Source organism: Carassius auratus, chromosome 34, assembly GCF_003368295.1.
Source record: "Carassius auratus strain Wakin chromosome 34, ASM336829v1, whole genome shotgun sequence".
NCBI classification, from domain to species: Eukaryota; Metazoa; Chordata; class Actinopteri; order Cypriniformes; family Cyprinidae; genus Carassius; species Carassius auratus.
This window is the reverse complement of record NC_039276.1, coordinates 21,175,236-21,194,622: the sequence shown is the minus strand read 5'-3', so window position 1 is coordinate 21,194,622 and position 19,387 is coordinate 21,175,236. Positions and strand designations below refer to the sequence as shown.

Here is a 19,387-nt window from a genome sequence, read left to right as displayed (position 1 = left end):
TATATATATATAAACAGAAGCATCATTTTATTTTAATTACAATATATACTTAAGCAGCATCACAAGTGCTGCTCAACTTAATTTCAGCATGGCTGTAATTTGGTCAGATTTCACTACATCACTCTGATACAAGCAGTAATTCTAATGTACTAATGAGCAGAATAGACAGTGAGTATCTATGGAGTTTTATTCACATCAGTGCACTGAAAAAAATGGTGACGTCTAAATTGAATAGTTTTATTCATTCAACAATATTAGTTAACATCACTTGATCAACTTGATCGAATACAATAATTATTACAAACAAATGTGATTTTTGTTTGTTAAATGAGGTAGAAATAGCTCCTTACCATGACAACTGCAGGTTGCCACTTTTTGCAGTGTGATTTAACATGATTAAAATATGAATTCCCTCTTGAGATTATTATAAATTACTGCAGCAAAAAAAAATAAAAAATGATGAGGTTGATAGTTATACAATAGGAGATAATAGAGGTCATATACATGTGACAAATAAGTAGTTCCAGTATGATGTGTCTTCACAGTAATGTTGAGGAACAGAACAGATAAAGGGAAGCAGAAGCACTTCTAAAACAGCTGTATTCCCGACTGAGTTGAGGACATGGCCTCTCCACAGCCTGCAACATCCATTACCTTTCTGATGCATCTTCGAATAGTTCTAACATGTTTGACACAGGATGTCCCCTAACTTTTCTCATGTACAGTAATCATATGACTGACTTTGGTGCAGTACTGAAGAGGAGAGATGCTACTGTGTGTGTATGTGATGGACTACAGAAGATTCTAGCAAATGGTTTTAGATAAAGTGAACATGATTGTTCTTTTAAAATGCAAATTTTGTTGGGGTAATTTTTAGCAGGATTAATATAGTCTGTATGTTGTTCTCTAGCCAAGTCAAGTGTTAAGAGGTCTGCTGCTCCTCCTGGGACTGATGCGAGGAGAATGTCTGCCCCGGTGTTCCTCCGAGGTCTGCAGGATCTCAGAGTCATGGACGGCAGTCAGGTCACAATGACCGTGGAAGTGACAGGTATAAAAGTTCAACATGAGTTCAGCTTCTCCATCTAGGAGGAGAGCATAATGAGAGTTTTCTATTCTATTCTATTTAATTATATTCTGTTTAATTCTATTCTATTCTATTCTGTTTAATTCTATTCTATTTAATTCTATTCCCGTGTAACGCTGAATGGTCTCCTGACTGTGTATTTTCATGATTATGTGACCTCAGCAACATATGAACTTTCTGAAGTCATTAAAATGAAAGCATTTGTATTTGTTTTGTTTTCATTATTAATATGACTCAATCCCAATGCTTTAAGTGTCAGCACGTGGCTTGTAAATCTCAGTTGCCTACACAACTTTCTTTCACACTCCGTTAGTCAGTGCTGGTTATTATTCTTTATTTTACTGACCCCCATCAATTCTCTCTAACCCCATTTGCAAGTGTAATGTGTGTTGTGTAGGAAATCCTGCCCCTGAGGTGGTCTGGCTGCATAATGGAAAAGAGATCCAAGAGTCTGAGGATTTCCATTTTGAGAGAAAGGGCTGTCGGTATACTCTCTTCATACAGGAAGTGTTTCCTGAGGACACAGGGACATACACCTGTGAGGTGTGGAATGAAGCCGGAGTCGCTCAGACCCAAGCCTCACTCACTGTACAAGGTACAAATCACACGGTTCCTTATTATAAATATTACTTTATTAGATAAATTACCAAAGCAGGTGTGATCTGCAGCTAGACACTGCAAGTCTTTTCTTCTAAGTAACTTCACTTTTTAAATTACTTTTAAAGTAATATTACGGTGATATGGTCTTATAATAAATATTATGATATAAAACATTAGTTCAATATGTATGGGCATCTCTGGATTTTGGTTTGTTACTCACAGAGCCTCAAGATGGAGTTCAGCCCTGGTTCATCACTAAAGCCAAGTCTTCAACCGCCTTCTTGGGTCAACATGCTCTGCTCTCCTGTGCGATCGCTGGTGATCCCTTCCCAGAATTCCTCTGGATGAAGGATGAGCAGGTAATATCTGGAGGTGGGGACTTCGAGATCCTACAGAAGGATGACGTCGTCTCATTGCTCATAAGGAATGTGAAGACACATCATGCTGGAAACTATGAGATTTATCTCAAGTAAGATTGTATTTGGATTATTTATTTATTTATGTTTAAACTGAAGTCATTGTTCATATAGTTTGAATTCATTATGTGTATAGTTAGAGATTTAGATTTAGATTATTTGGTGATGCTGACTCACTTCCAGAACTTAACACATAGTTCTTAGTGCTCAAAAGTGACATTTATTTTAATAAAAAAATATTGAAGTTTAAAAAGGTTTTTGTGCATTTAAGGTTTGGATTTATTTTATTTTATTCTATGTAAAGATTTGAAATATTTGACACTTTGCCCCAAAATTAAACTGTATCAAATTTATCCCAAATCAAAACTTTACAATTTGTATTATTATTAATTTATTTATATTTTTACATTGTAACATTTTCATGATGACTTCTTCAAATTCTAATGACCATGCACAAATATAAATATTCATTATTTATTTTAAATTATTTCAATTATGAAGTCAAGTCACCTTTATTTGTACATCGCTTTATGCAATACTTATTGTGTCAAAGCAGCTTTAAATACGGAAAATAGTTTGTCAATAATGCAAGAAGACAATAACAAAGAGTTTGTTTTTTTTTCAGCTAAAGTATTGCTACATCATTATTTGTTGAAAAGCCCTTAATTTAATCAGATTTAATTGTAAGAAATGAGAATTAGATGTGAATAATTTATAATGAGAAATGCATATTTCACAGAGAAAAAAAAATCTATGTATTATTTAGGCAAAAAATACATAAAAATTCTAGTGGGTAAAATGTTTTCATGAGATCCATGAATGCAAGTTCACATGCATTGAAATTATGCTTGGAGACAGTGCTGTCATATTAGGAAAGGTTGTGTTTTTTTAGTTCTTCATTTACTTTTTCAATTCAGCATTTTACCGTGAATTAACATAAGCAGCCACAAATTTTCTGTTGATCTCAGAAATAAAGTAGGAGAGTGCAGGTCAGTGGCTACTCTGCACGTCAGTGAGGACTCCATGTCATCTGGTGACAATTCTCATAAACGGTACATTCTGCTTCTATTCTTGTTCTCCTCTTCCCAAAGCTATATTTACAGCCCTTACCCTCGACCCCTACACTAAATCTACATAATCTCTCTTTATAACCAAACGCTCTGTTTATGCTTCCTCTCTCAGCTGTGCTGTTGTGTGGGTTAGTCTAGGGGCCTCATTCTGGTCTCATTTCCCTATAAGGTCTCTGAAGTCATCTCTGATGCAACTCTGTCGTGTTGAACTAACTCTCCCCCTCGATTAAGCTGCTCTCCAGTGTGGGCTGAGCCAGCTGGGGCTTTAACCATCTCTGCTTTTTTCTCCACTCTTCCTGTGGCAGCCGAGGGGTGGAGAGGACTGCACCAGGGAGGGGAGGACAGCCAGAGACTCTCAGTGCTGAAGCGTCGCTCTCTGAGCCACTGTGGGAACACAACAGTCAGGATCAGGAGGAAGAGGAGGGCTGTGCCGCCCGCGGGCTTCTCAAACGGCGCGTGGAGACAAAGGAACATCAGGAAGACCAGATCCGTCAGCAGGAGGCCGAACAGATTGACTTCAGAACTGTGCTCGGCCGCAAGGTCAGCACTAAGAGTGTCTCTGAGGAAGACCTGAAGGAGATCACGGCCGAGCAGATGGACTTCAGGGGGAACCTCCAACGGCAGATCAAGCCCAAGACCCAGACAGAAGAGGAACGCAAGGTCAACTCTCCACAGCAGGTGGACTTCAGAGCAGTGCTGGGAAAGAAAGGAAGTCAAGGCACAAAACCTGCTCTTGGATCCTTAGTGAAAGCACAAGCCATCAAAACTGAAGCTGTTGACTTCAGAGCGGTGTTAGGCAACAAGAAAAAACTACCCAGCCAGGACAGGAATGGAGAAAGCCAAGGCGATAAAGACACCCAAGGAAAGGAAAATGTTGTGAATTGTGTGGATGGAGGGATAAAAGAAAAAACAAAAGCAGTTGGAAAGAAAGAGCCCATTTTTACGCATAAACTGAGTGACGTGACTGTATTAGATGGGGAACGTTTGCATCTACAATGCCAACTCTCATCTGAGTCTCCCACTAAAGTGACATGGACGCTTGATGGAAAACTCGTCAAATCATCTAAATTCATCGTCATTTCTAACGAGGGTCAGTGTTGCAATTCAAATTTGATTTTACGCAAGATGGCTAGTTTGTTGTCTTTCAAGAATTATGTTTTGCATTGGGGTGTTTATCGGGGGATAGATTAGTTTATATGCCTGATTACATGTTTCAAGCATCAGTAGACCAGACGTAATCACAGTGTGATGTTCATTTTATACTGCAGTTTTCTAAACAATATCGTGAACCTGACATTTCAAACAGTTGACAAATGAAAATAGTTCCAAATGAAGCCAACGCTGGACATACTTTGTTGCTGAGAAACACAAAGGTTTGCAGGAAAGCCACAAACGCATGCAATCAAACACCACTTATCCAATCAGACAAGAGGACCAGAACTAAGTGTTACATAACTATTAATGTTATTAAACAGTAGTGACATGACACTCTGGCTTCAAAAGTTTAACTGGATAAGGGTTTATTAAAGGTGTTTCATGATGCGACAGGGGCATCTATAATGGTGTTTGAGAGTTCTGCAGAGGAAGGCAGTGTGGTAGTGTCATTAACTGCATGCTAACCCTTTCTAAGAGGTAATGTATGCTTCACAAAAACTTCATCTGACTCAAGTATATCAATGCTGTGACCAATACAAGTTGACCAGTGTTCTTGAAAAATATCTAGTTGAATATGCATGAATGCATTACAGCAATATTGGAGGGATATTCTTCTTTGAGAACTATGGATATAATCTGTCATTTGTCCCATAGCTGTCTTTGACATCATGCAACAGATACTTTCAAAATAGGTTAACTTTCTCTTAAATGAAGGGACCTTTGAGGAATAACCATTGAATGTGTGTGTATGTGTGTGTGAGTAGGTGGTAAGTGCTCTCTGACCATTGATAAAGCTCTACCTGAGGATGAAGGAGAATATGTGTGCAGGGCAGAGACCAACGAGGGCAAGACAGAGTGTTCCTGTATGGTCCTAGTGGACGGTGAGTATATCTCATTACATAACAGTACAATAAATGAGTTTACATCGTGCACTTCCTGTATTCACTCCATGAAACTCAATAGGCCCTCTGAGAGTTGAGGTGCACTGCAACCCTTCATGTCAAAAGTGTCAAAAATATAGTTATTTTCAATGTTTGAATGAATTTTACATTTACATTTACGGTTTAGATTCTTTTTTTTTTCTTTTTTTGAGAATATAATGGTTCCATTCTGTCTGTTTTTGGGCTGGGCAGTGTGTTTGACCATCTCCCTAGAGTCCCTGCCTAAGTTTTGCATCTTCCGGTAATTACTGACCAGATCAGCCTGCGTCACGTCCCTTGCTTGTCCAAAGATCTCACTTTTTGACTTTGCATGTCTTTACAAGCTTTCTCTAAATACCTTTATCCCACATAGCATGTTCTGACAGTCATATCTGGATCTCTGTTTAGCTTTACAGGCCATGTCCCAATAACCATCTCTAGATTTCTGTGTCATTTTCTGTCTCTTTTTCTTTTTGGTTTCTCAGGACATGTCTTTACAACAGTTTTGGGTAACACTTTATTCTCTGTTGGTCCCTTTTGAGCATTACGTTGAGAATAAGTAATGTTGCACCTACATGTCTACTCACTCTCATCAGAGTATTATTAGACTGTTTGCTTAATATCTCCCAACTTTTTTATTTTCATGGTCCCCCAACAGACATTCTGCTGACTATAAGTAGTTTTGCAAGTACATGTCAACTTATTCTAACTCTAACCCTACCAGCCTACTAATTACTAATACTCTAATGAGAGTTAGTAGACATGTAGGTGCAACATTTCTTATAGTAAACAGAATGTGTTAAAGGCACCATCAAAATACAGTGAAACCCAGTTTGGAATCTCTTTGTTCCACTTTATTTGTCTGTATTTATCTGTCTTTGGATCTATTTATCATAGGACAAATAGTTCAAAAGACATGTCCCAACAGTCTTGACAGACGTGTCTTGATTTACGTGACATCTCCACAACCATTTCCAGATGCATATGTCCAGGATAACATATTCTGACAGTCATCACTGTTTCTGTTCTGCTTTATATGTCCCAAATACAGCGCATGTCCCTACAGCTCTTTCTGTCTCTCTGTTCTGCCCTCCAGGAGATGTCCTTACAGCTGTTTATAGATCTTTCTGTCCAGCTTTACTAGACTTGACTCTACGATAATTTCTGTCCTGTGAGATGTCCAACATTGCAGATCTCTTTGTCCTGATTTTGACAACCACCGTTGATCTCTGTGTCCTTGTGGTTGTCCCTCCATCTCTACATCTCTATTCTGGATTCCAACATGTCTTACATCTGTTTATAGATCTTGTGATCAGATTTCACAGTCCTGCTTTACTGGCATGTCCCTACAGTTTTGTCTAGATATCTCTGTTCTGCTTACAGGCCATGTCCATCCAACCATCACTAGTTCTCTGTTTCCTGCTTTACAGTACAGTACATGTCCTCACAGCCATCTAATGATCTCTCTCTCTCTCTCATTTTAAAAGACATGACTTAACATCTGTCTCTAGACGTATTTTTTGCTGCTGAAAAGTGTCAATGGCAGCATGTTGATATTATTTCATAGCTTTAATATTATCAGTTACTTGCATAGATATCTAATACAGCTTCTACTAAATTGGCGTCTGCAATTCTAAAAGCTAAATTCCACTTTTTAACCTCGGGTTGAACTTTCTGGCCTTTGTTTTGGTCTTGGCAGTGATCAAATAGAAATGAACCCTCAAAATAATTACTTGATGTAATCAGCTCAGCTGCTTTGGGAACCTTTTTTGTTTTTTGTTTTGTTTTGTTTGTTGAATTTGCATAATAATATGCATATTTTATGATCACATGAATTTGATTCTTGTTTTGTTCTCCATGTTAAAGAATGAGTTCTGTCTTTCTGTCTGTTTTCAGATCCGAGTGTCTCCACACCAGCAGATAAGCGGAGCAGGAAGCCCTCTACCCCGACCACAGAGAGTGAGTTTCCAAAATATGTACTTCCTTTTTTATATCCCAATAAGGAGTGGCGTGGGAGATGTGAACCTTTCCCACTGCAGTATACTCACACACACACACACACACACACACACACACACATTGCTATGTTAGACAATATCACTAGGGATATTTCACTGAGAATAATTACTTTTTAAATTACTTTGTTCGGTTTACAAGTAAAAAAAAAAAAAAAAAAAAAAAAGGTAGTTTACTTGCTTGAGATTATTGCTTCTGCGGGTTTGCTACTTTCTGCTATAAAACCATGCTTAAAATCAGATTAAAAACACAAACAAAGACATCTCTCTGCATGTTGCCTAGTCCCTAATTATCTGAGAAATATCCATAATTATTCAAGGAAAGATGAAAACTTCAGCGAACAAAATAACGTTTTAGGCTGGACAATTATTGATGAAGAGTTAGTCCTCACAATATTTTCTATCGTTGCCATATGGTCTTTAGTTTTGTGTAGTCCAGAAGTTGTAGTATAGCCAAGCATTGTATCAAACAATTATTCACTTCTCACACTCTTCATCAGACGAGATGTTTGACAGGACTGCTGGAGAGCTGACTTTGACTGATTTTAAATGTTAAACAAACTCCGTGAAGCATGGAGACAGACAAAAATGAGGGGTGAACAAAGGCTTGTTTTAGAGATATAAAGAAAGAATATAACAGTAGAGACAAAGAGAGAGAGAGAGAGAGAGAGAGAGAGAGAGAGAGAGAGATCATGGCTCTTACTTTGGATGTCCATGTATGGGCTCAGTCAAGTCTCTCACTCTCACTCCACGAGTGTTGTATGAGTTTTCTAACATCAATGTTTTTAACATGCTTCAGAATGCTTAGTAAAGTTTTTGTATATACTAGTGAGTCTCGCCTTCTCTCTAAGCCTACTTTTATGTGTTGCACTGTTTTGTGTTCTTGTGTTTTGAACTGTATCTTCAGAAATGGCTGAAGAAGAAACTTGCAAAACTGTTGATGTGCGCACTATTCTCGACATGTTCCTTATGTCTCAAGGAAATTAATGATTGTTTATTCTTAAAAGCAAGAAGAGTGACTTTCTGTTAAAAAAAAAAAAAAAAGGTTTTGTGTTTCCAAATGATTTTGTAGCAGTCATGGAAAATTTGTGAAGCTTTATTAAAAATCATGAGGCTATAAAAATAAGCATTGGTCTCTTGGATGATGGAAAACTCTAACCTTCAAATTACCTCCGAATCGCTGGTGGACATTAGTGTCCTGAAGGACTGTTCAGAAACAGTTACTGCTGATTTCTGCTGTGCACATCGCTTATGACATGTTGTGTCATGTTCTTCACTCACATAATGACATATTTCTGTTCCCGAGACTGTGCAGTTCTTTCAGCATGAAGAAATTAGGCTGGCCTTAAACTCCCTGCACTGTACTACTTCATCTAATCTAATCATTTAGATTCACTTGCATATTTAGGTCCTTTATTACAGGATGAAACAATGTTAAAGAGCGCAACAGTTACCTGCTTTCTGTGTGCTTCTTTCTTCATGTCTGTCTGGTTATGTTCAGCAGTGGTTGACAGTGTGAAGTGGTCTTATATTGGGTGATTTGTTGAAGCAGTGGAGGGCAGAGATTATCTGCTTCTCTAAGTGTCTTGAAGTTGTCAGGCCTTTAAACAGATACGTTTGATCCTGTGGCAATGTAGACAATGTAGACTAAACATTATGAAACATGGAAGAGGGATGCTGTTGTTTCAGTGGTAGATGTTTCCTAGCCTTTACTCACTGCCTCAGTATTTGTCTAATAAACCTGTGATTCACATTTATGTCTTAACGAACACCTAACCACAAAACTTACTGGATTTGGTTGGATCTGTACGTTAACCATTTGTTTAGGAATTGTGAACAAAGTAGTTTTATATATTCGGTTTCCAATGGTGATGTGTTATTTGTTGAATGTTAACATGAATAATTCCTGTAAGCCACTTAGTATTGCTTCCCTTTCTGAAAGCAAGTCATTAGAAAACTTTGCTTTAAGAAAGTATTAAATATCCATCCCTAGTCTAATCTAGTCTATTCTTTTTAGTAATTTGGTCAAACATTTGGACAAACACCAAAATCTATGGACATAATGACAGCATCTAAAATATGAAATTATTTACATATGCACAGCTTTGAAAATGCATTTATTATATATTATATTATATTATATTATATTATATTATATTATATTATATTATATTATATTATATTATATTATATTATATTATATTATATTATATTATATTATATTATATTATATTATATTATATTATATGCATTGTTGTGTTTATGTAATGTGTTAAACAATGTGATATGGCATATTCTGTTATATAATGTTTACATTTTAATTGTCTGTGCAAACATACAAATATGCAATGGCCTCTTAATATATTTGGACATGTAACCAAACATGCAAGCAAGCAAATTAACTATGCATTATCTAACAAAAATATTTAATTGTGCTTCTACTGATTTACCATGAGAGTAAGTTAGGGAGATCTGATCATCTCCATTATAGTCTCTGTTTATAAGTTCGGCATGAGATTTTAGGAATTCACGTGAAAGCTCACCGAAAGCCCATTTGGAGCCAGAAACAAAAATAGTTTTGTGTTGGAAAGAGGATGTTTTCATTTCCACGGCTACATAGAGAGAGAGAGAGAGAGGAATGAGAGAATGGCCTCACAGAGAAGGATAAGTTTGGAATGTATTACAACTGACAGAAAAACTCCTCCGAAGTCGGACATTGTTTCAGATCAGAATAGCTTCATTGCCACCGTTGCAGCTCCAGGCTTGTGTTTGTTGGCTTTGCCATAACATTGTTTCATGACAGCGATCAGATGTAAAATAAATAACTCCAAAAGCTATTTCCTGGATTCTAGTTGGAGATATTTTTAGTATGACCAAAAAAGGCAAAGAGCAAAGAACCTTAGCAGCTGATCTCTCCTTCTACATCCAGAGAAAAACATCTCTCCTTTCCTCTCAATCTGCCCTCCCTTCTGCCCATTTTGTAAACACGAGAGTGCGTGTTGTCTCAAATACTCTCGATCTACTGGTCGATGTTAACATTCTTGTGTTTGTGTGACTTGAAACCCGAAGGGATATTAAATGTAAAGTCATTAAGGATAAAGTACAGTCTTCTGGTCAATATCATGCTTACGGTCATTCATATAAATCCACAAATATTGCTTGTGATGCAAGTTTGGAATTACAATGACATCGAGTTTGTTCATTTAAGCAAGAGGAGAACAAGATTAGTTGTGTGGTTGGTGATCAGTTCGACTGAGATTGTATGTTGAGCTTATTAAAAAAAAAAATTATCTGTAATGTGATATCTGATCTCTGTGTATTCTCCAGATGAGGCCAAAATAAAGAAACCCCCACCCAAAACGCATCTCAAACAAGGTAGGGTCAAATTGTGTTATCCTGAAACAAATAAATGGATCTTCAGCAAACATATAATAAACAGAGCCTGAATGGTCAGTATAACTGGATTGTGTGTGTCAGGTGCCCCTCCTCAGATCCTGCAGTTTCCAGACGATATGAAGATCCTGGCGGGTCAGGAGGTCCGTCTGCTGTGCAAGTTCACAGGAGCTCAGCCCATCAGCTGCACCTGGCTCAAGTTTCGCAAACCAGTAAGAGTCCTGTCACCTTTTAACATGTGCAGAAACCCTGACCGAGAGAGAAACACTACTGAGTGTTTTATTCGTAAACACGCAGATGGCACAAGAACTAACTTGCCAGGACTTTCTTAGATGCTTTAAACATTAAGTTGAGTAATGTTAAGTTGACTCTAAGTAAACCCACTGTTCTGGAAGTGTGTGTGTGTGTGTGTGTTTGTGTGTGTGTTTACTATGCACTGCTGGATGTGTGCACTTGGATGGGTTAAATGCAGAGCACAGACTCTGAGTATGGGACACCATACTTGGCCTCACGTCACTTTCAAATTGTTTTTGCTATTTAAATTGGAATGTCCAAAAATCTGGTCTAGGTAGGCAGCTCACCACTTTTCAGAAACAGTCATCATCTTTAATGACCAGTCACTGGCATATCCCTCTGTATACATGGCTCCGACGCAGAATTTTAGATGAAAACATCTTTGCTACTCCCATTTATTCCATTTAGTTGACTTTTCAGTTAAACTGAACCTTTGGAGTAGCCTGTGTCTACAGCTAGCAGGTGTGATCATGTTGGTGCTCCCTCAGATTCAGGAAGGTCAGGGCATCTCGGTCGTGAGCACAGACAGCAGCAGTCAGCTGACCATCACTGAAGGACAGCAGGAGCACTGCGGCTGCTACACCATCGAGCTCAAGAACAGCCACGGCGTGAGACAGGCCGCACTCAACCTCACTATAGTCGGTAAGTGTGAACGCTAGTCAACGCTGGGACATCTGGCCATTACATGAGTTTCACAACATTTGATAAAGCACAAAAATGTACATTCAAATACACGATATAAAGAATTAGGTGTTCACACAGGACAGGGTTATTGAGTGTCCAGCACGCTTGCATGGATAAACAACTGAAAAACATTGCATTTGTCAACAAGAATGTATTAAATTTGGTAAAACCCCAGAGGGAGAGACATTTTAACCATAATATCATCAGCAAATTTTACAGTGCAATACATATAAAATGAACAGTAAAAACAGAGATAATTGTTTAAACTAAATTGCATGCATTTTTTAGTTCTTGCACATTAATTTATTGAATTTAGAGGCCCTTATACAGTAGAAGCTTATGATTTCAAACACATTCCTACAAACTACAGTATTCCATCATGTCACGCACATTTTACAAGGCAGCTTACAGCAGCAAACAATAAATAAAGTACTTGAGTAACAGTAACAGAACAGTACAGATACCCTTTTTTTTTTTTTTTTGCTCCAGTAAAATAAGTACTCATTTTCAATTGTTACTTGATTAAACCATCAATTAAATATCAAGTACTTTTGCTTGAGTATAAAAATTAAAATAAAATCTAGAACCATGTTTATTAAAGTCAGAACTTGTCAATATAAAAAAAATATGCAATGCAGACATTTATTATGTATTGCTTTAATGTAATCAAAAACAATATGTGGTTTTGTTGTTGTTGTTAATTTTCAAATGTAGTGGAGTAAAAGTTTCCCAAAATAAAAATAGTCTGATAAAGTGCAGATATATATATATATATATATATATATATATATATGTATGTATGTATGTGTATATATGTGTATATATATATATATATATATATATACTGAAGTACAGTAATATAAAGTTAGTATACTTCATTGCTGGCCACCACTTGCTGATTATTATGCTGAAAATAAAATCTAAATTAAAAAAGCTATGAATGAAAGAGCAGTGGCTGTGACTATAGATAATCTCACCTCATATTCAGGATGGCGGTAGCTAATGAAACTGTTGAACAACCAATTATGAGACATTAGACCTACAATCCAGCTTTTATCTTATTCTTCACAGATAAGCCCGACCCCCCTGCCCGCGTCCCAGCAGCCTCAGACATCCGTAAGTCCAGTCTCACACTGTCCTGGTACGGGCCGACATACGACGGGGGCAGTGCCGTCCAGTCCTACAACCTGGAGATGTGGAGCTCTGTGGACAAGAAGTGGACAGATCTGGCGTCCTGTAATAGCACCTCCTATAATGTGCAGAACCTGCTTCCAGACAGACTGTACAAGTTTCGAGTGAGGGCTGTCAATATTTATGGTGTGGGAGAGCCCAGCGCTGAGTCTGAGCCCGTGCAGGTGGGGCTGGGGGCCGAGGAGGGTGAGCGCCACCTACTGGATCTCAAGAGTCTTATACAGTCTTACAGTCACAGACAAGAGATTGCTATGTTGTTTTGGTTATTAAATAAAATAAAATAAATATTGAATCAAATCGATATATCTATATAAAAAAATGCTGTAATAACATTATGTTGCTTTCACAGAAAATAAGGAAGATGGAGCTGAGCCATCAGATGATGGTAGGTGTCAGGTTTGTTTCTGTGCTCATTATATATATATATATATATATATATATATATATATATATATATATATATATATATATATATATATATATATATATATAAATAATAATAATAATAATAATAATAATAATTATTATTATTATTATTATTATTATTATTATTATTATTATTATTATTATTATTATTATTATTATTATTATTATTTATTTATTTATTAATTTATTTTTTCATTCATTTAGAGGAAATTGTGAGGTTGTACATATAACCAAACATGTCATATAGAAAATATGTGGGTAATTGACAAAAAATACTGTAAATATGTCATACAGTGTGAAAGCAAATAAATAAATGAATGAATGAATGAATGAATAAATAAATAAATAAATAAATAAATAAATAATAAAATAAAAATCTATCTTATGCTATTTGTATAATTTTAACAATTATTAACAAGAAATGTATAAAGTCTTAAATTGTTCAAACAAAGGCATCTTTCAAATCATTAGAATTTTTGAATAAAATAACTAACAAATGTTATAATAATAATAATAAAAAACATTAACAATCTTAGCTTTAAAAAAAAAAAAAAAAAATATATATATATATATATATATATATATATATATATATATATATATATATATATATATATATATATATATATATATATACACACAATAAATAAAGGGCATCTTTTCATCTTCATGTTGTTGTGTATTTGAAACGGTGATTCTCTGGTACTAGTAATCAGACACAGAGAGGTTGTAAACTACACATGCTTCTCAGTTTTGTGCTGTTAGAATGTGATATTACATTCTGAATTAATAAAGGAAGTTTTTTTTCAAAACTTATGCACTGTGATTTTCAAGAAACAAAAAAAAGTTAAATATTGCAATGTGAGTGATTCTAGACAGTCTAGAACGATAGGGATCCATTTCCTCTCGTTTCACCCCAGAATCGGAGAAGGAACCGGATTACAGAAACGTGACGATCAGGACAGACGTGAAGGTGAAGGACCTGTATGATGTGGAAGACAGACTGGGCTCGTGAGTATAACTGCAGATCAATAAAACGGCATAAATTATTTGATATTACCTTCAGCTGGCATCCCTCTACTTTTCTCTTGTTCTATACTCTGTCTAATATAGGCTAAGGAAAAAAACAATTGTAAGTTTAATAAACATAATAAAAGAAAGTCAGGATCTGAAAGTTTTCTTTCTTTTTTTTTCAGAGGGAAATTCGGGACTGTTTTTAAACTGATAGAAAAGTCCACTAAAAAGGCGTGGGCTGGCAAATTCATAAAAGCGTATTCTGCCAAAGAAAAAGAAAATGTCAGACAGGAAATTGCGATCATGAATGACCTGCATCACCCAAAGCTTGTGCAGTGTGTCGACGCTTTCGAGGGAAAGACGGACATTGTAATGGTCCTGGATATGTAAGTGTAACATTGTTTTATAATCTTCCAATAGCAGCTGTCAGATTAGTAAATCAGAATTTGGACTGTTTTCAAGTTCTTTGCCTTCAAAATGTATATATAAAGCCTGTAGATCATACTCTACTAGACTAAACCATCCTCATGCTCAAAAAAATTAAATAAAATAAAAAAATTCTGGCAAAGTCACTTCAAGCACATCATGCCACTTCGATTTCTGAACTTCCTTGGATGAACTGAAGGCCAGAATCCCAGAGAATTGCTAAATAGAGTTATAAATTGAGTTTTATCGAGGTTTATCATGTTCCTGCATGAGGTTGTCAGTATTTCACTGCAGTACGTACAGTACAGTATGTGACTGTTTCTGAACGCTGGTGTTCTTCAGGATCTCTGGAGGAGAGCTGTTTGAGAGGATCATAGACGAGGACTTTGAGCTGACGGAGAGAGAGGTGATCAAATACATGCTTCAGATTGTGGATGGAGTCAGTTTCATCCATAAGAAAGGCATCGTCCACTTGGATCTCAAACCTGAGAACATCATGTGTGTCAATAAGACCGGCAGCAAAATCAAACTCATTGACTTTGGACTGGCACGAAGACTGGGTCAGTAGAATGGGGATTTAGCATTTTATATGTATTAATTTATCTATATACAATGTTGAAGCTGAAACAAATACAAATATGAATTGTTTTGTGTTTTTCCTATGGCTGTAGAGAACGCCGGCTCTCTGAAAGTCCTGTTTGGGACCCCAGAGTTTGTGGCTCCAGAGGTGATTAATTATGAGGCCATCAGTTACACCACAGACATGTGGAGTATAGGAGTGATCTGCTACATCCTGTGAGTACACAACCATTATGAAGAGAAATGACCTTGATGAGCAGTGGATCATACCCAGACCCTCTGGGAATCTGCAGACTTCATCCCATTGTCAGTGCGACTCAATTTTGTCCCATGTTCTGTGTTGATCTTGGGGTAAAATCTGCAGAACTGTGAGGAATAAATATGAATATGCAGAGATTACTGCACTCTTACTGGTAACTGGAAGTATAATTAAATTAGTCCAACAATTTAATAAATAAATATATATGGCAGCCCTGTAATTCATCCAACGCGTTCCCTTGAATTCCGAAAATAATATGCTTTAAAATAACATACTGAAGTGTGAATTATAATTAAGTACTTTAGTCTTGTTTCCTACTAAAATGTAAGACTGAGCTGTTTCAACTGAAAGAAACTTGCACTGACTGAATATATCAGTCCTTTGTTTTGTCTCAAGATGCATGTCAGTGATGGTTTTTCTAAGGCATGTTAATAAAAATAAAAATGACTTAAATGTCCTAATTGAACTATGGGCTAATCCTGTCTTGTCTGTGAAACTGGGCCTAGATGTGCTTAGTTAGTTAATCAACACTAAAATAAGTGTACTTGTTTAAAGCACAACAGCAGACTATTAACATAATGATTCAAAATCTACTTTTTAAGACATCATTATGATGTGGATGCTTTAAAAGTGTACTTACGTGAAACAAAGACTTAAAACGTACATTTAAATGACCTTTTGTTTCATTATTATATTTTCTAGAAGTGCACTGATTTTATATACTTTCTTTTCTTCTATTTTTCTTTATTTTTTTCACTTTAGCGTCAGTGGTTTGTCTCCCTTCATGGGGGACAATGATAACGAGACGCTGTCTAACGTGACCTCAGCCACGTGGGACTTTGAAGACGAGGCATTCGATGAGATCTCAGATGAGGCCAAAGACTTTATCAGTAGCCTGCTGAAGAAAGACATGAAGTGAGTGCACATCTCTGCAGAAGTCTTGATTCAGAAACTAGTTGAAATGCTAACAGTTCCCTTGTCCTCGAGTCATTCTGAACATCTGGTTTTATTGATTTCCTCCATCTTGCGTCATGCATCGGTACATCAGAGCTGCAGCAGCAAGGTTCAGTAGTTTGTCAGAGATCATACATTTTCTTTTACAGCTTCATCAGTGTATTTTTCTCAGCGCTCTTTCTCTCAGCGGTGTGTGTAATGAGCGTGACGCACAGTTTCAGTGTCTGTGTTTTCTGTTTTTTGTCTGCAGGGCCCGTCTGAGCTGTGATCAGTGTTTCCAGCACACCTGGCTCAAACAGGACACCACCAACATGGAGGCCAAGAAGCTCTCCAAAGAGAGGATGAAGAAATACATTCTGAGAAGGAAGTGGCAGGTCGGGATCTTTAATGTTGTTAACCTCGTTGTATTATTGTTAGTCTGATTAAAACGAGCTTCTTGCAGCGTGTTTCGTATCTTTGCTGGTGAATAAAGTCATAACTGATGGTTTTGCACACTGCTCTCCAGAAAACAGGACACGCGGTACGAGCCATCGGTCGACTGTCTAACATGGCATTGTTGGCGGGTGTTCATGCCAAAAAGAGCTCCCCCACTGAAGGTGCACAACGTTCCTTTAAAAAAAAAAGACTAATACTGCATTGGCTAGTGAAATGTTAATCCTTGTTTGTGATAAAGAATTGTGGTTACTGAAAATGTGCAATTGTAATGCACAACAATCTTAAAATTATGCATTCATTATAATGCCTTAAGAATACACTAATAATGTATTATGAATACAGGCTTCATAGAAAGTGTTACCGAAATGCATTTCATTTCAAAATTGCATTACATCTTTACAGCTTAATCATTACAAAATGCATAATTAGAAATATTAGAAAACTGCCTTTTTAAAACCTTCAGAAATTAGACTGTCTATAAAGAGTTATCACACTATATGTATTGCATTAAAAGTGATTTTCTGCACACTTCTCCAGGTTTAAAAGTGTATTACTGAGTGTTGAAATATAAATGAGTTGTGCATGATAAAGTAAAGTTATGTTCAAAATCTGCCTGAATGTCTTTGGTAGCAGAGGATAAAGAGTTTGCTGCTGAACTGGAGGAGAAAACTCGAATGAAAGCCACGTTCAGCTCTGTTATTAAAGACGTTGAGGTGGTGGAAGGCAGTGCTGCTCGATTCGACTGCAAAATTGAAGGTACAATTACACGACTGTGCACTGCTGAAGCATTCTATTGATAAAATATGATGCATGGACTGAATGTGAATAAATGTGTCAGTGTCACATGATCCTCCAGAAATCATTCTAGTATACTGATTCGCTGCGCAAGAAACATTTCTGATTATCATCAATTCTGAAAACAATTGTGCTGCTTCATGTTTTATATAGTTGATTTAATATGCATGTTTTGTAATCATGCACTCCCAGGTTATCCTGACCCAGAGGTGGTGTGGTTTAAGGACGACCAGCCGATAAAAGAGACGCGCCATTTTCAGATCGATTATGACGAAGATGGAAATTGCAGTCTTGTTATTTCTGAGGTCAGCGGTGATGATGATGCAAAGTACACCTGCAAGGCCATGAACAGTGTCGGGGAGGCCACCTGCACCGCCGAACTCATCGTGGAGGTGATGGGAGCAGGAGAGGAAGAGGAGGAGGAAGAGTAGAAGACAACTGCTTTTGTCACGTTTCTCTTTTTCACTTGGTGCCTTTTTTCTCACTGTCTTTCTTATGATGAGGATGATGCTTGATTGCACTTTTATGTATTTATGCAACCGCCAAAGTCAGATATCAGATTTGTTTATCACAAGACATCAATATTGCTCACATTCCATTGGTTGCTTGCTCTTCATTGTCATGTTTGACTCTAAACTAAACTCATATGTGACCGTGTGAACTTCCTGTCTGTTAGCACAGCTTTATTTAAGCTCTGTAAACTCATGTAAGGTTGTGTGTTTTTATTTGGAGACATTTTCCTCCTTTCACCGTCTTTCATAAGTAGCAGCACTCTACAGATATTTGGAGACGTGTTAAATGTATGTTTATTTTATCATGAATGTCCGTAGATTATATTTCTTGAAATGTTTTTAGATATACATATACACTGAAAAAAGTGCAGATTGCATTATTGAGAACACTACAAATGTAGTTATTCACTTTAAAAAAATAAATTTTGATCACCTACAATTTGTAAATTGTGTTCACTTAAAAAAAAAGAAAAGTAATTGAAGTTGTTGAGTCATTGGAAGTTGTTAAATATTTCTGACAGTCATAATCCAGTGAATCCGCACTGCTTTTATAAAACTAATAAAAATATTAAAGTATTAAAAATAATAATAATAATAATAATAATAATAATAATAATAATAATAATAATAATAATAATAATTAAATGGCATCTTTCTATTAGAAAGAAATAGACACTGACATGTTAAGTTGATATTGTTGCTTATTAGTATTATTTATACTATATTTATTTATGTATTTAGTCATTCATTCATTTTAGAAGAAAAAATAAATATATAAAAAATGCTATTTTCTTTCTTCTTTTTTTTTTGGTAACACTTTAGTATAGGGTCCAATTTACACTAATAACTAGTTGCTTATTAGCATGTTTATTGTTAACATATTGGCTGTTTATTAGTGCTTATAAAGTGCATATAATGCATATAATGCATGACATCCATAATCCTAACCAATACCCTAAACTTAACAACTACCTTATAAACTATTAATAAGCAGCAAATTAGAAGTTAATCGAGGCAAAAGTCATAGTTAATGGTTAGTTAATAGTGAAAATAAATAAATAAATACCTTAAATAAAGTGTGACCTTTTTTTTTATGAAAATATTAACATTTTGTTAGAGATAGTTTTTGGGTAGTATTGGAGACATCCTGAAATATAGTCAGGAG

General features: G+C 36.2%; 1 protein-coding gene across 2 annotated transcripts in view; it reads left to right on the top strand.

Annotated features, from left to right (window-relative positions):
• The window catches only part of mylka (myosin, light chain kinase a), a 70,826-nt gene extending 52,167 nt beyond the window's left edge, over positions 1–18,659 (top strand). The window contains exons 12-32 of one of the 2 annotated variants that reach the window (XM_026218610.1): positions 911–1,048; positions 1,482–1,679; positions 1,907–2,153; positions 3,069–3,152; positions 3,476–4,260; positions 5,090–5,206; positions 7,142–7,204; positions 10,588–10,635; positions 10,738–10,865; positions 11,436–11,589; positions 12,703–13,008; positions 13,172–13,207; positions 14,169–14,259; positions 14,445–14,648; positions 15,031–15,248; positions 15,360–15,483; positions 16,289–16,441; positions 16,731–16,854; positions 16,986–17,076; positions 17,546–17,671; positions 17,903–18,659. In XM_026218610.1, coding sequence (XP_026074395.1) covers positions 911–1,048; positions 1,482–1,679; positions 1,907–2,153; positions 3,069–3,152; positions 3,476–4,260; positions 5,090–5,206; positions 7,142–7,204; positions 10,588–10,635; positions 10,738–10,865; positions 11,436–11,589; positions 12,703–13,008; positions 13,172–13,207; positions 14,169–14,259; positions 14,445–14,648; positions 15,031–15,248; positions 15,360–15,483; positions 16,289–16,441; positions 16,731–16,854; positions 16,986–17,076; positions 17,546–17,671; positions 17,903–18,141 — 3,674 coding nt within the window. In that variant the 3' untranslated portion in view covers positions 18,142–18,659. The remainder of the gene's footprint in view (positions 1–910; positions 1,049–1,481; positions 1,680–1,906; positions 2,154–3,068; positions 3,153–3,475; positions 4,261–5,089; positions 5,207–7,141; positions 7,205–10,587; positions 10,636–10,737; positions 10,866–11,435; positions 11,590–12,702; positions 13,009–13,171; positions 13,208–14,168; positions 14,260–14,444; positions 14,649–15,030; positions 15,249–15,359; positions 15,484–16,288; positions 16,442–16,730; positions 16,855–16,985; positions 17,077–17,545; positions 17,672–17,902) is intronic. The other variant, XM_026218611.1, reaches the window with a different exon arrangement.
• The last annotated feature ends 728 nt before the right edge of the window (positions 18,660–19,387 follow it).